At 41.8% G+C, this 15,312-nt stretch overlaps 2 protein-coding genes across 4 annotated transcripts in view; one reads left to right on the forward strand and one right to left on the reverse strand.

Moving 5' to 3' along the window:
• GYS2 (glycogen synthase 2) overlaps positions 1–7,280 on the forward strand; it is a 44,503-nt gene extending 37,223 nt beyond the window's left edge. For 2 of the 3 annotated variants that reach the window (XM_039721094.1, XM_039721112.1), the window contains exons 14-16: positions 1,282–1,445; positions 2,594–2,674; positions 6,368–7,280. In XM_039721094.1, coding sequence (XP_039577028.1) covers positions 1,282–1,445; positions 2,594–2,674; positions 6,368–6,589 — 467 coding nt within the window. In that variant the 3' untranslated portion in view covers positions 6,590–7,280. The remainder of the gene's footprint in view (positions 1–1,281; positions 1,446–2,593; positions 2,675–6,367) is intronic. The other variant, XM_039721102.1, reaches the window with a different exon arrangement.
• Positions 7,281–10,169: 2,889 nt separating this feature from the next.
• Positions 10,170–13,454, reverse strand: SPX (spexin hormone). Its single transcript, XM_039720359.1, has 5 exons — positions 13,287–13,454; positions 13,103–13,160; positions 12,188–12,250; positions 11,474–11,557; positions 10,170–10,228 (listed from the first exon to the last, which is right to left on the reverse strand). Exons 1-5 carry the CDS (start codon positions 13,452–13,454, stop codon positions 10,170–10,172), a joined length of 432 nt encoding a protein of 143 aa, XP_039576293.1.
• Positions 13,455–15,312: the final 1,858 nt, after the last annotated feature.

Below are 15,312 nucleotides of genomic sequence, written 5' to 3' on the forward strand. Positions count from 1 at the left end.
TATCAGGATGATTCTGCCTCTTGAGTCATCCTCTGCCTCAGTAGCTCCTCCTTTTAGGGTTGATGGTCCCTGTTTTCCAACTGGTGCAATTGTCACTAAAGCTGTGGCCTCCCCGAGGTACAGAGCACGGCACAGCACGCCCTGTCCTTTCCTCCTGGTTTAGCCAGGGCTGACTGGATGCCCCATCTCTGGAAGTGTCAAAGGTCAGGCTGGATATAGCTCTGAGCAGCCTGGGATAGTGCCAGGTGTCCCTGCCCATGGCAGGGGTTGGAACTTGATGATCTTTAACATCCCTTCCAACCTGAACCATTCTATAATTCTGTGGTTCTGTGAATATTGAGTATATTCCCAAACTAGGGCCTGTTTCCAAGTACCTGGGCTTGTTTCCACAATCAGGCAGTGACAGCCCCACACTGGTGCCACCTTTGCCTGACCTAGAGGCAAGGGTTAGAGCCAGGTACAAAATCTAGATACACCTGCCTGGGAGAACATGTCTTTAAGACCCTTCAGAGAGACCACAGAACACAGGTCACTTGCTCTTCTCTGCCAAAACATAGGTGCAAGTTGTCATAAATTACTGTGCTTTAGTAAGCACAGGAATTTATAGGCACTTCGTTAAGGTAGTTTTGCTTCTCTCATGTCCACTAAGAGGGCTGCAAGGTCTGGCACCTTCTTCTTCCCAACACTCTGCTTTAAGGAAGGTGGCAAAAATAAAGTTTTAATCTCAGCAATGTAGAGGCAAAGTTTACCTCTGCCCTCTCTCTGCCAGAATTGTCTGTTGAATGATGTATGTGAGTTAGTTGTCTCTAGGGAAACACTTGTATTTCTACAGAAAACACAGCCTCTCTCCTACAGCCTGATTCTGGCCATCCACACTTGTTAATTCTACAGCAAGCTAGGAAAGCACTAGATTATGTTTTCTTTAAGAAGTCAATATTTTTAAAATTATGTGAGATAAAAATAAGTCTTTATCCAGAAACTCAAACCTTTTTGGACATACTTACACATTAACAACAGAGCCTCTGAGTTTTGAAGAATCTGCTGAATTTCAGCCTGAAAAGTAGAAAAAATTAAGTTTTTTTAAAAACAGTATATTTCTCTCCATCTCTCCATTTCATCAGAATGGTAACAAATGTTCCAGTCGTAGCTGCCTTTTAACATTAAAAAGAATATACTGCGTGTAACATTTGTAAGGCTACATGACAGAAGGTAGATTGGAGGTGTAGGAGGTCAGATCCCATCTTCAGTCCCACTCACCTCAGCCTTTCTTGTGTCCCTTAGGGATCTACATCGTAGACAGGAGGTTCCGCTCACCAGATGAGTCGTGCAACCAGCTGACCCAGTTCCTGTACGGGTTTTGCCAGCAGAACCGGCGCCAGAGGATCATCCAGAGGAACCGCACCGAGCGCCTCTCAGACCTCCTGGACTGGAAGTACCTGGGCAGGGTGTGTGGCAAAGAGGCATTAAAAATTCTGGCCTCATGGGTCTGGCCAGAGCCTTCAGCACGGTGCTGCAATGCGAAGACACAGCCGTGTGCTGAAATTCCTCTCTCTAAGGGGCTAAAGGCAGAGCCTGCACATTTCAGTGTAATCCTTCCATGCTGCAGTGGCAAAGAGAGACTGAATAGGTTAGATCAAAATCCAGTCACACCACCAAGCTCTTGCTGGTGCTAAACACAATGTAAAAATATGGTGTTGTTTGCAACACCTACATTAAGGAGGATTTATGTTCCAGAGTCATCTGGACACTTTCAAAAATCCTTCCCATCCTTCATGAAATGTTGCTGGGCTCTGTGGCTCCTCAAGACTCTTTAACTACCTCTGTACTTTAAATGCAAAGTAGTGTTTTCACTTTGACACAGAAAGCACTACAGTGCCACCTATTAAGAAGACAGTAGCAAAGGATTGGTCTCAATTCTGCAGGACTAAAGAAGTGGATGCACATATGTGAGTTTTGTAACTATTTTGGACCTTTTCCTGCTCTGATACCTGTGTATGAACCTTAGTATTTATATGGTTCCCATCACTGCATGAGATAGAACAAGCTATTTTTTCTGTGCGTGTGCTGCAAGCTCAGGAATACAGTGGATCTAAAAATATTTTTGTCAAATTCCTAAATACCAGGTATCAGTGAACTCATAAATGTTACTTCTCTGTCACTGTTACACATGCTTCAGTGCAGTCCGAAGTGACTTTGAATGAGCCTAAAACTTATGTGTAATACTTATGCACACTTAAAAATGTAAATTTGCCTCATCAAAAGCACCACCCATTTCTTTTCTGAGGGATGAATACCTGTCACTCAATAGGAGCTACACTGACCAAGACAAGTCCTAGGTTCCATTTTAATACATCTTATAGACACCTTATTCAGCTTCTGTTTCAGACTTCTTAGGTGTGAATTTATCATGAACGGCTCATCACTTCGCAGTACAAGCAGTAATATCAGCTGGATTCTGCTTATCTGAAAACACATTTAGCCTTGGTTCAGCACCATCTTTTAGAAGATAACTCATTTTATGTTCCTTTTTCCCCCTTGCTTAAATCTACCCAAGATTTCTATGACTTGTAATGGGTTCTCTGTTTTGTTGCAGTATTATATGCATGCCAGACACTTGGCCCTCAGCAGAACATTCCCAGATAAATTTGACATGGAACCAAGTGCTCCACCAAAGGTAAAGTCTGCTTTTGGAGATGAGTTCATTTTACCTGCTTTTACAAGGAGAGAGAGGAAGAGTGTGAGGGAGAAGAGAGCTAGCAAGTTTGGGTGTAACTAAAGAGAATTAGGAACTCCTAATTAAAAACTTAACAAGTTATAGACCCAGTCTCCAGTCAGAGTATCCTGTTTTGGGCTGAGACAGAGTCAATTTTCGTCACAGTAGCTGGGCTGTGTTTTGGATTTGTGCTGAAAGCAGTGCTGATAACACAGGGATGGTTTAGTTCGGAGCAGGGCATGCACAGAGCCAAGAACTTTTCTGCTCCTCACCCTCCCTGTCAGCGAGGGGCTGGGAGTGCACAGGAAGTTGGGAGGGGACACAGTTGGGACTGTGACCCTAACTGGCCAAAGGGACACTCCAGACCTTATGGCATCATGCTCAGTATATAAAGCTGGGGGAAGAAGGAGGAAAGGGGGATGTTCGGAGTGCTGGCATTTGTCTTTTCACTTCACTGCTACCTGTGATGGGGCCCTGCTCTTCTGGGGATGGCTGAACACCTCCTTGCCCATGGGAAGTAGGGAATGAATTCCTGGATTTGCTTTGCTTATGTACATAGCTTTTGCCTTCCCTACTAAACTAACCCATGAGCTTTCCCACTTTCCCCCTTTTGATTACCTCCTTGGCCTTTCCAGGAGGGAGTGAGCTGAGGCTGTGCGGGGCTGAGATGCTGACTGGGGCTAAACCACAACCTCCTGGTATCAGATCCAAACACAGGGGTTACCAGGTGTGACACAGGAACAGGTCTTCAGATGATTTAGACTGAATAGGACAGGACCATGTGTCATGGTTTGAGTCTGGCCCAATGCCAGTGCCCCCATGAAAATATACTTTCTGTAGTGGCTGCTGTGAGATGTGATCAGGAACAGAGCAAAACAGGCTCCAATTTAGGAATAAAGGAAACAAGCTTTAGTAACTACAATAGTAGTTAAAAGTTAAAAAGGAACAGGCACAGAACTAAGAATGAAAACCCTCCAAATACATTCCTCTTCTTCCCCCCATTTCCTTCACAGCATGAAATAACACCTTAGATTTCCACCCAGTCACCATTTTTCAGATAATCAACTTTCAGTCCATCACCACCCCTCAAATAATGAACTCTCAAGCCCATCAGGGAGAGAGGAGTCCCCCCTTGCACCACAGGCTTCCCCTGGAAACACAATTGAAACCTCTTGTGTTTCCATGTCACTTGTGGCACTGCTCAGAGAACATGTGCCCTCGTGACTTCTTCCCCCTCATGTCCCGTGCTCTCACCACTGCACATGGACCAGAACTGCTTTTAGGGTTCCCCTTTTAAGGATGCTCCACCCAGTTCCAAAAAAGCAGCAGTCTCTCAGCTTTGGGACACCAGTCCCCCCCAAATTTACCCCCTAGGGCCAAGGGGCATGATGAACAGAGATCTTCCTCTTCACTGAAGACAGAGGGCATCCCACACCCTCCTCAGCCATCTCTGTTCATGCCACTGCTTCACTGCACCAAGGCATTGTGCTTCACTCTTGGCTCCAAAGCATTGCCTTCCCCTAAATGCAGTCCCTGGGTCACAGGAAAAACATGGGTCTGGGGTCTGTCTATGGCCATAAGAAAAGAGTCCAGCACAAGGCCACTCCATCATCTCCTCCCACCTAGGATTCTTCCCACCTCTTCGGACATCTCTCACTTGCACCAACTTTCCTCACACTTGCCCATTTCCTCTGGCTTCATCTCTCTCTCTCCTCATTCATATTCAGGAGGATCAGGGAGTATTTGTAAGGTTTCCACTATTCAAGAAAGGGGTTAAAATCTTCGCTTCTGTCTGCCCAGAACTCCCACAGAGACTGGTTATTGGATCTCAGTGCCGTATCCCCCACCTCTCCTTCTGGCCAGACATGCTGTCAGCACGATATCACATTCCAAGGCAGCACAGGCACTGGCTCTCTCTATCTCTCTCCCAGGGGGGTAGAGGGTGGGCCTGATGCCTCTCAGGGCTCCTCCGCCCTTCCATCTTGCAGAGCCTTCACCCCCCTCCTCTGCCCAAGGCTCTGGCCTACCTCACCCGGCCACATGGCTTCCCTCCCCCAGCCAACCCCAGCTGGGCAGGGCAGCTCTGACCTCCTTCACGGACCAGGACCAAGACAGAGTTCTCCTGGGAGTTCTCTGATTTTAACCCCCTGTGAAATAAATGGGCAGGAGATCTTTCTCCTTTTTAATGCCTTTATTAAGAAGAATCAGCTCAGGTGGGGAGAAATCGACGGGTTGCGCCCACGCCGCTGCTGCTCCCAGGCGTGTCACAGAGAAGGAGGATGATGCAGCTTTGTCCACTGGTCTGCAGACAGAGCTGAGGATTCCGTCCTCACGGGAGAGTAGCAGAGTCCTAATTTGTTTGTCTGACACCCCGGAGCGTCTCTTTAATCAGTATCTTTTCAGGTTAGGGTGAGAAGCAAAAAGGGTCCAAGCAGTTACGGGACTACGCTCCCATCCTTAGATGTCACTTACGTCACTTGTTGGCTCGTAATTTTAGGGGTTTTTCTTGTAGAAACTGTAAAACTGTAAAAATTCGGGGCGCAATGCATTTCTCATCTGCATACTGGCTCTGATGTCACTGCTGTTTTCTTCGTACTTGGAGGGTCTGTCCCTGTGTTTGTTTCTGGCAAGCGGCCAGCATCAGGGGGACAATGGTTAATCACCGGCCATTAACAGGTAATTGAGGAGCCCCTCTCTGGCAGCGAAACCAAAGAGGTCTGACTGGTCTGACTTGTTTCCAACTCTGAAACTCAAAAAAAATACAACTTTCATTCATAACACCCTGTGTTCTCGGAGGCAAGGTGCCACTATTCAAATCCAAGCAATGATTGGTTTGACCACAACCTCCCAAAAAACTCACTTCATTCTTAACCTATGACAACATGACACTTTGGACCAGCTGAAGAACTAGCCCTTGAAATTCCTCTTGGAAGAGAGACAGCTTCTCATTTTTGCTTCTGCTAAATGCCATGGAGATGTTCTCCACCAATCAAATAGAGAGGAGTTGGGGAAGGATGTTCTAGGAAAAGAAGGCTAGGTAGTGCCTTCTTCTGAACATGGTATGTTGGCTGGAGGTGCAAGGGGTCACTTTAAAGGCACACCTTCAAACAGTTCTTGCCTAGTTCAGATTAGCACCAGTTTGAGAAGAGAGACTGCTCAGAACAGTGTTACTTGATACCAAACCTCAAAGAGCAACTCTTTTAATTTTTTTAGTAAGGAGAGAGGAGGTTCAGACCAAAACCCCTTGCTGGTTTTGCAGATGCTGACATTATAACTAGAAAACTGTTTTGAATGTTCAGATTGAAACCTGAATTTCAGTAAGCATATTCTGACTACAGAGTACAGAAGGATTTTGTCCTGTGCTGATTGTTTTAAGGCTCAGTAAAGATAGCCATGTTTTGCAAAAAGCAGTGCTGGAAGGGCAGGATGTTGTTTATGGCACAGGATAAACATCTCTCTCATACAAGTGTGTACTTACTGGCTGAGGAGGACTGAGGGGATCTGGGTTGAGGGAAGATTAATTTTAGATTGCAGGGCAGGTCTAGCTTACATCTGATGACTGGCTTCTTCTGAAGTGATGATAGCCTTAAATCGCTGTATAAAACCAATTGAGGAACTCAGCTGACACATTCAACTTCTTTCTGTCTCTGCCAGACGGAAGGTTTCAGGTTTCCCAGGCCTTCATCGGTGCCACCATCGCCCTCTGCCTCCCAGCATTCCAGCCCTCACCACAGTGAAGCTGAGGATGAAGATGAGGATGAGAGATACGATGAGGATAAGGAAGCTGAAAGGGATAGGCAGAACATCAAGTCCCCCTTTTCCACTGGAGCCTTGCCACAAGGAAAAAAGAAGCAGCATGGAGAATACAGGAACTGAATTCATTGCTCTCACCCTGGCATTGCTCCCCATCCACTCAAGAGTTTCTCCTGTAGGCTTGGCAAGCTTTGTGTTAAGGACAGTGTGATGTAATTAGGGGAACCTTAAATGTTACTTGAGCTACACTTTTGGAAAACCTAATATTATTTTACCTTTAAAGTAGTTTAAATGACAATTTCTCCGTGCCCCTTTGAGTTAGAAGAGATTTTTCAGGTTTAATAAAACTAGAGAATGAGACAATCCCCTCAGGAGCTTATACAAGCTGCAGATCATACCTTTGTCTGTGGAATCATCTGTATTAATGATAGTGTAGACAAATAGCTACATTTTGGGTATCCCAAAGGAATTTATGCTTCATTTATGTTTCCCCTTTTCCCCTCCTAAACTAACATGAACTTTAAACCAGAGCTCAAAAAATTAGAGGAAAAAAGAAGTGTTACACTGGAGAAATATTGGACGAGTTTAAAAAGATACACTGAAAAGAAAATGGTCTGTCTTTTTCCTGATGCTGTTTATTGTAAGCTTACGTAACACTTTTACAGCACACAGAAATGTCTTAATCCAATGGTAAAACATGCTTCCTGTGGAACAATATAAAGTCTTGTGCAGTGGACATTTGAATTTCAGAGACAAAGTCATCTTTCTGACATCATTTAGACCCACAATAAACAGCAGACCATTTATTTTCTGATTCCTCTGGTATGTCTCTTTTATTTTCACCCTGTTGTAGATTCTAAGTGTGTTAACTCCAAACTTGTTTGGGAAGAAATTAATGTAACTTGGCTAAAGGGAATGACGAAATTTCCTTGAGTGGCACCTTCTCCTGCAGACAAAAACCAACAGACCAATGTGACAACATTCAAGGATCAGTAATTTCCATTAGTCCATGCTCTATTTCACTTCTTCTAGAAGAGACGTAATCCTAACAAATAATGCTAAAAAAATTTAAGATATAATTTTGAAAAGCACTTGAGTCTTCAAAGTTCTTGGGGAATAACTGATCCTAACAACAAGAACTAAACATTTCATTTGCCTTACAGAAAACTTTTAGAAGTATTTCAGCTCCTAGAAATGCAGAGAGTGACTGAACAGGCTCTTCAGAAGCACATTTTGTCATGAAGATGTTAGAGATCAATCTCTTGTTTTTCAAGTTTGTGCATCAAAAATTTCTCATGCTGCTCAAGAAAAGACATTTCCGGAATTTTATTCAGACCGTCCTTCAGCAGGTAGGACAATGTAGTCTTTGGAGGTATTTACCTTTCCTGTCAATCCCAGGGGGAGCCTAGATGTCCAACTTTGTTTAGGCTCCTACCTTTCAAACACTTAACCAATGCTTGATGACACGGTTCTGACTATAGGCCACTTAGAATAAAAGTGACAATGTGCTTATTTGTATTTTTGACCAGCTAAAATCAGTTTTAAATCTGGACTTTCATTCTTGAGCTGATTCAGATATGAAAGAATATTCTCAGAAATCAGGTTCCAGTTTTTATGGTAAGAACTTATGTGGAATTAAAAGGAGTCACTATTTCTTTAGCCATTTAAAAGGTAATTCAACACTGAGTAATTTTTCATATAGAAGTGATGAAAGCAAAGATACTGCAAATCTTTTCTTTCACACAGTTTACTGTGTGGAGAACAACTGCATTTTGTGTTTCTTCCACAAAGTATTCCTAATCAGAGTTCTCTTACAGAGTCGAAAGATGTAATGGCTGAGCGTCCCAAAGAAAGAACATAAAAAGGGCATATTGATTGAAAGTTGATGTTTTCATAAATAAATTGAGAAATCTGTATTTATTGCTTGTGTTTCAAAGCTCTGCTGTAGAGCAGAAGGCTGTGTGTGTTTCAGCACACTTACATGCTTTGAGCACCCTCCTGGTGTTAGAAAGTACTCAGCTTTTAGATAGGACTAATCTGAATTCTCAGATTCAGGTCCTGCAGTGGCCAAAGTGACCTCTGCCTGATGCCTTGGGCTCATGTCAGCTCTGCCTTGATTCCAGGATTAACAGATTCCATTAGTAACAAGGCAATTTATCTACAGCAAAACACTCCTGTATGTTGGATTTATAGCATTGGAGGAACAGCTGCTCATTCAGCCCCAGCAACAGATTGTCTAAATTAAATGCCACACATTCCCAACACCTGTGAGACATGGTGGCAGCTATCTGTTACAGAAGGGATTGTCTTCCAGATGGGAAATCACTGGGGTTTCACACACAGCTCACCAGCAAGGCAGAAGGTCTATTCTGTTTCATGATATTTGTGAAGAATTGTTTAAGCTTGAGACCTTAAATCAGGAACACACATAAAAATCAGTCAGCTGGGAATAGGGTGGGTACAGTTTCTGTATCACTGGGACAGGCAGAAGCATGTAAATTTTAAGACACTGATAAACCAAAGGATGTATAACCCCTCTACTTTTCACTTTTCTAGTGGAAGGTGTCCCAGCTCATGTCAGGACATTTGGAACTGGATGATCTTTTAGGTCCCTTCCAAACTAGGCCATTCTAGGATTATGCTCTCTGATTCCGTTCTACTTTTTGTCTGAGCAGTGACTGATGATCCTGTAAAACATGCTGGAAAGTCACTTAGATGCGCCTGAGATATTCCAAATATGCTGGAAACAAAGGGCAGATAAATTAATGGAAGGATTCAGGTGTATACCACTGGTCCTGAGGTGAAGTTCATCATGAATGTTCTGTCATACAACAAACGCTGCCATTGGAAGATATATTAGTGCTTAAAAATGAACAAAACAGGACACTCAATTCTCAGTTCACCAGTTCCTCTGTGGAGTGATACAGTTTATAAATAATGACTGAAAGTGCCTCTAACCCCATGAAACAAATTATATCCTCTGTTCCTTCAGCTGTGTTTCTTTGTGTTGAGATAAAGCAGCATCACAGTTAGTGTGAGTTAGAATTAATCAGCAGTATTATGAGAAAGATCAGGGGAGTTTAACATTAAAAGATGAAGAGTATGACTAGAAGGTTGAAAAAATAAAACAGTTGCTTGGACACAGAAATCATGTGGCTACTCTTTAATTACATCAGAACTACAGAGGGCTTTCCAGTAAGACCACAGAACTACATAAATAGCACATCCTTATCAGCACAGAATGATAATTAACAGATTTATGCATAATTCCAGTTTTGCGACTCATAAAGAAAGAACAAAAAGGTACAATCACAATGCAGTCATTAATGAGGCCCTGATAATGCAAGACCTGTCCCCAAACAGTCTTTATGTGCTGGGACTTGCTCAGTAGGATTATTCAGAATATTTCTGCAGGAGCGTACTGGGACAATAAATCAGTTTTAATTGTCTTTTCAGGTGAGATGGTGGCATGTATTTTAAATTTCGGATGGGACGTACAAAATGCTGTAAAGAAAGCAGGAACTTTACAGATGCTTCCCTTATCTGAACTAGTACCTTTTAATCCCTTTGCATTCAAAATTTTGCAATGTGAAAACACCTCACCATTTGGGAACTTCTGTGAGAATGGATTAAACACTTTACTTACACAAGTTATGCTTTCAGGTTCAAAGCTGTACAAATGTTAAAGACATTTTACATAATTTCACCAATTTAACAGACTGTCTGTCAAGTAGTCAGGGTGTTCACTGTTTTCTTCTTCCACTGCAAGACAAGACACAATGGGAGAATAAGTTGTAGATGAAGAAAAGTACAGCCAGCCAAAGTTTTCAGCTTTCAGATGTGCCTTAGGCACAGATTCAGTGCAGTGTGACTGCTCAGCTAAGAGAGGCAGCACCTCTAAAAACAATCATGTCTTCTTTAATTTTTAAATGTAGGAATTTTTCTGTTTGCTGTAGAAGAAAACTACAAACTCTGTCCATAGGGGTAAGTTAGCACATAGCAAAAAAATTCATGCTGAAGAAAATAATGGATTTGTTCTTCATTTATGCATTGCCCTCAGTCAAGTAAAAAATCAGCTGTTCTGAAAGTGCATGGCTTATCCAGGTTTGACTGGTTATTTCCTACCACAGAGATGAAAATGTTATTCCACATAGTTTTTTTTTCAAACAAGCTGCCAGTTCTCCTTATCTCTCTCAGATATTTCGCCCTTTTTTTTCTGTTGCTGTCCATCTCCCCTGCTACAGCAACAACAGGCAGGAAAATACCACTAAAATTTGGAAAAATCTACCTTCAGAGAATTTTGTGGGCATGCAAATGACACTTTCACTGATTTAACTTTAGAAGTGCTCATATATTTTGTCCAAAGCACTATGCTAATTTTTAATTCTGCCTTTTTCTCTCTCCAAAATGCCACTGATTTGTTTGTTTATTTTTGTTTGTTTGTTTTTTATTCAGAGTTCTGCCAGGGCAGGGAAGAGAGGGCTGAGCACAGAGCCCCAGCTCCATTTCCAAAAAAAACCCAAAAAAAGGTCTGTGGTAGCTGAAGAGGTGAGAGATTTAAGGATAGAGGACATGGAGAGCAAACGTTTAGGGTCTCAGCCTGGTGATGTGAAACCAACAGCTCCTATCCTAGGATTATTATGTATTCCTTTAAACCTTTGCACCAAATCCAGTGGAGGAATAAAATTTTCACCAGCAAACAGTATGATATATAAAAAGTTACCCCAGAAAAGATTTGGGGTGAAAAATTCAATTGAAAAATAGCCATTCCCTTGAATGCAAAACAGTAAAATATCAGAAGAGGAAATTAAAAGCAGAATATACAAATATTTACCTGCTATCATTCTGTGGATCATGTTGTAAGCTGTGTAAATGTGCACTTCAGTACAGGGCTCTCTGTTGAACAATATCTCAGTTCAAAACAGGCCTTCTAGATTAATTTGCTAGTAAATTAAATACTGAAAAAACACTTTAAAAAAGTCAGAGTAGGACAAAACATTAATTTACCTTCTTGTGCTTTCTGTAAGGAAGTAAGAAACAGTGCAGCAGCTTCAGAAAGGGATAAAGGATTTGTGTTATGGCTGCGTGTTTCTAGAATGAAAGAAATCAGAAATGCATGGTTTGTTAGTGTCTTATGGCATTTTTTAACTTTGTTCTTTGCTTTTTTATTAATTTTATAACTAGAGAGTCAAAGACAAGAAAATATTGTGTCCTTCATTCTATAATATTGTCTGCTCAAAACCAGCCTGATAATTAGCATGAGAGATTAGCAATCTTTTTAAAAGGGAGGTCATTTCAAAGTCCCTCGGAAGGTAAAAACAACATTTTCCTATTTTGTAAGTTCCTAACTTCTTTACAACATCCTGTTCCCTCCAGAAACATTGCCTATTGTGGATTGATGACATCTGCTGCTATTTGTCGCTTCAGCACAATTAATAGCTTGATTTATTTTTCCCAGTGCAAAAAGAAAGTTAAAAGCACTGATGAAAATCCCACTTAGCAGCCAGGCCAGTCTGGAAATTATGTAAATGAAATCACACAGGTGCACCAGAGAGGAAAGTCACTCTTTGTCATGTGCTGGTTAGAAGGAACTAAAAAAAGGGGATTTAGTTGTTTCCTTGGCTGTGATTCCAGGAAAACAAATCCCCTCCCATTTCCTGGGATTTCTCCCACAAGCTGGGGAGGTGGATGGGCTCCACACCCCTGTGGTGATGGACTCACCAAGCTGCACTCTGTCATACAGGTCCTTCCTCTGGCTCTCATCTGCGATGAAGCGACGTCCCTCTACAAAAGCAGTGAGACAAGGATGAAAACACCCCCCAAAGTTGTTGTAATTCCTACTTCATAATCCCTAAAGGACTCTTTTCGATTTTGTATATAGTCAAGAGCCTTCAATCTCTTTTCTGGACTATGAAGTATTGCCTTTAAAAAGAAAAAAAAGAAAAAAAAATTCCAAATCCCAAACTAGCAGAATAAAATCACAGCTTCCTGTGCATCAATAAGAATGATAAAAAGCTTACTAGGGAAGTAATACAATGCATTATTCAGTTGGTAGAATATTTTTAAAATAACAAAAAGGGTCAAAATCTTCACTTTTAACAAAAATAATGGTATTAGTGTCACTAGAACTTTCAGTTATATTTACAGTTGTATGGAGCTTGTACTTATTTTATGTTGCAATTATTTATATTGTTTCCCTTTTGCATTTCTCTCAGGATTATGACCTTTTTTTTTAATTTACAGGGAGCTTTTTTTCTTCCTCTCTTAATACCTGCCCTCCCTGATATCTTTTAATTTTAAATCAACAATTCAGAATACAATTTTTCACATGAATATTTCTGTTATATTTGATGATTTGGATCAAAGGACAACATCTCTAAGTACAGAATCTGACAATATTCTGAGTGAGAGGGATCCACAAGGACTATTGAGTCCAGCTGGGAAGTGAATGGCCTGTACAGGGACCAAAGATGTGACCATGACATAATTAGCACCATGCAATTAGCACATCCTTCCTGCAAGCCTCAAAACCTCTACCCCCACAGCATCCTCAGGATCTCCTGCTTGTGTGGAACCAAGGAATATCCAGCAGTGGGGAAAATTATCTCCTCAAAATGGAAAGAGCTCAGGACTTACGTGCACCCTTCAAATAGAGCATGGCCTGAGGAGTCCAGTTTCTCCTTTGGAAATGAGCCTTTATGCCAAAAAAAAAAAAAAAAAGAGGGAAAAGAGACATGTCAACATTCCATGCCATTGCCAATTAGTGCAAATACTTAATGGCACCAAGCTCTGAGCTTCATGAGGTGCAGCCTGAGCTCACCTGAGGGGCACTCCAGGAGAAGGAAACAAAGGATGCTGCCAGGAACAACACCAGGGCAGATGCTGTGGGTTTATGCAGCTCCTGTGCACAACAGAGAACCACAAGGTGCAGGAAGATACATCCTCCCAACTTCACCTCTAAATGTGAGGGTGTTTCCAGCTGCTGCATTGTCCCTGTCTTGCTGCCAAACCTCCTCTTGCTCAGGGGGTGTTTCAGTGCATGCAGATCTGATCAGAGGATTAATCTTAAATTGAACTTTATTCTTTTTACTCAAATCCATTCCATCCTCATGAGAGCTGCCATCAAGGCTAGCACCTTTTGCGGTACTATTTACATGAGCATCAGATCCTCCAGAAATGAGAATAAAGTACAAACTAATGGGTAAAGATAGTATAAAATCTACCTTGATTTTACCAAACTGTAGACAACAAGCAGATGTAGGGGGCTTGTCATTCCAAACCAACAAACAAACCAAGAGATAAAATCTCTACTTCTTCAGGTTAAAAAAAAAAAAAGTAAAAACTGTTTTAAATTTAGCATCCTATCAATATCAACCATGATTAAAACAAGTCACAACACAGGTTTTTTTGATTCTTGGAGTTTGTTCACTGATGCAGCACATGCAAATGGAAGCATTGAGCATGAATCCTCTATGCACAAGTTGCACCTCTGCTTGTTCACACAGACCATGTTATTATTCATGTATTGGTAACAGTGATGGGCACCAGAGAATCTAACTGTATGTTTCACAGTGGTTCATTTCATCCTGGGTTTGAGAGGTTTTGCTACTGGTGTATTTTTAATGCAGTTGTTTAAAATACATATAATATATCTGTGTCTGTATTTCTTTTAGGTTATTTTTGAGGAAAATTTCTTAAGCCTCCCTGCAGTCCCTAAATATTGCACTCACATGAAAAAGAAAGCATTAATTGCAAACTGAATGTTTGCTACAAACCAAAAAATTCTCACTTACCTTCATATTTATCTTGGTTACAAACCTTCAGTCTTCTTTCCTTGAGATGATGTGTCACAAGATGTCCTTCCTACATGGCCAAGGATCCCTTTTAAGTCTTCAGAATAGAAATACCCTCCCCTTCCGTGGCGGGGCGGAGGAGTCTGAAGGGATTTCTTGTCAGCCCTGTAGATGGAAAAGCAGAAGGTCTGATGACTCCTGAGGAAAACCTGCAGCCTTGCAGGAAGTCCTGACTGAAATGATTGAAAGATAGATGCACTTGGAGATGCACCCCATTAAACAGGTGAACACCTCCTGAATACATCAGCATCAGCCCTGTGTGTTTGCAACGCATCACCTTCCTGCTGGATGATCAATAATCACAGCCAGAGTGGGTATTAATATGGATGGTGAGAGTTTACCCAGGATAATCTACAATATATCAGATTAGCATCCATTGTGGGAGCTGAAAAAGCTGGTAAATTACTTGCCAGCATCAAGAAAAAGTGACTTACCCAGTGTCACTAGCTTGAAGTTATTCCTTGCATACATTCAGAGGCTGTAATCTGTGGTTTGATTCTCTAATGATCTTTTGCATCTAGTTTTCTTGCACACAAGTAAAAGTACAAAGCTCAACAACAACAACAACAAAAATGACCAAAAATACCCAATAAATCCTGAACTCCTAATAGTCAGAAACACTTTTCTGTCCCATGGATTGGCTGGAGTAAAGTCCAGATCATGGGCTTGAAGAGGTTAAACAATGGAGAAGTGAACAGAAAAAAGGCAGGGATCAGGGAAATAATTTCCATGAGCTACTTCTGGGTGATTGTTGGGCTCATTGCAGTCATGGAGAGTTGGTTTGGTCTTTAGGCAAAGAGTTAATCACACTTGATGCCTGGCCTTGCTTGCCCTGTAGCCAGGGTTTTCATCTCTCCTCCTGTACTTTTTCCTTTGTAAACTCGATGGAAGCAGAAGGAGAAGCGAAGAAAACAGGGAGGTAGAAATTTGCTGATTGGAAGACTGACCAATGGAAAGTTTACTGCAGCAGCCTCACAAACAGGGCCAGCCCAT

This window comes from Passer montanus, unplaced genomic scaffold, assembly GCF_014805655.1.
Source record: "Passer montanus isolate IOZ18808 unplaced genomic scaffold, ASM1480565v1 scaffold106, whole genome shotgun sequence".
NCBI classification, from domain to species: domain Eukaryota; kingdom Metazoa; phylum Chordata; class Aves; order Passeriformes; family Passeridae; genus Passer; species Passer montanus.

Excerpts from the sequence above, each read along its gene's own strand:
- SPX (XM_039720359.1), bottom strand. The coding sequence starts at position 13,454 with ATGCAGCAGCTGGAAACACCCTCACATTTAGAGGTGAAGTTGGGAGGA. Across the intron at positions 13,161-13,286 it reads TCTCCTGGAGTGCCCCTCAG|GCTCATTTCCAAAGGAGAAA; the intron begins GTGAGCTCAGGC and ends TTTGGCATAAAG. Across the intron at positions 12,251-13,102 it reads GCTCTATTTGAAGGGTGCAC|AGGGACGTCGCTTCATCGCA; the intron begins GTAAGTCCTGAG and ends CTGCTTTTGTAG.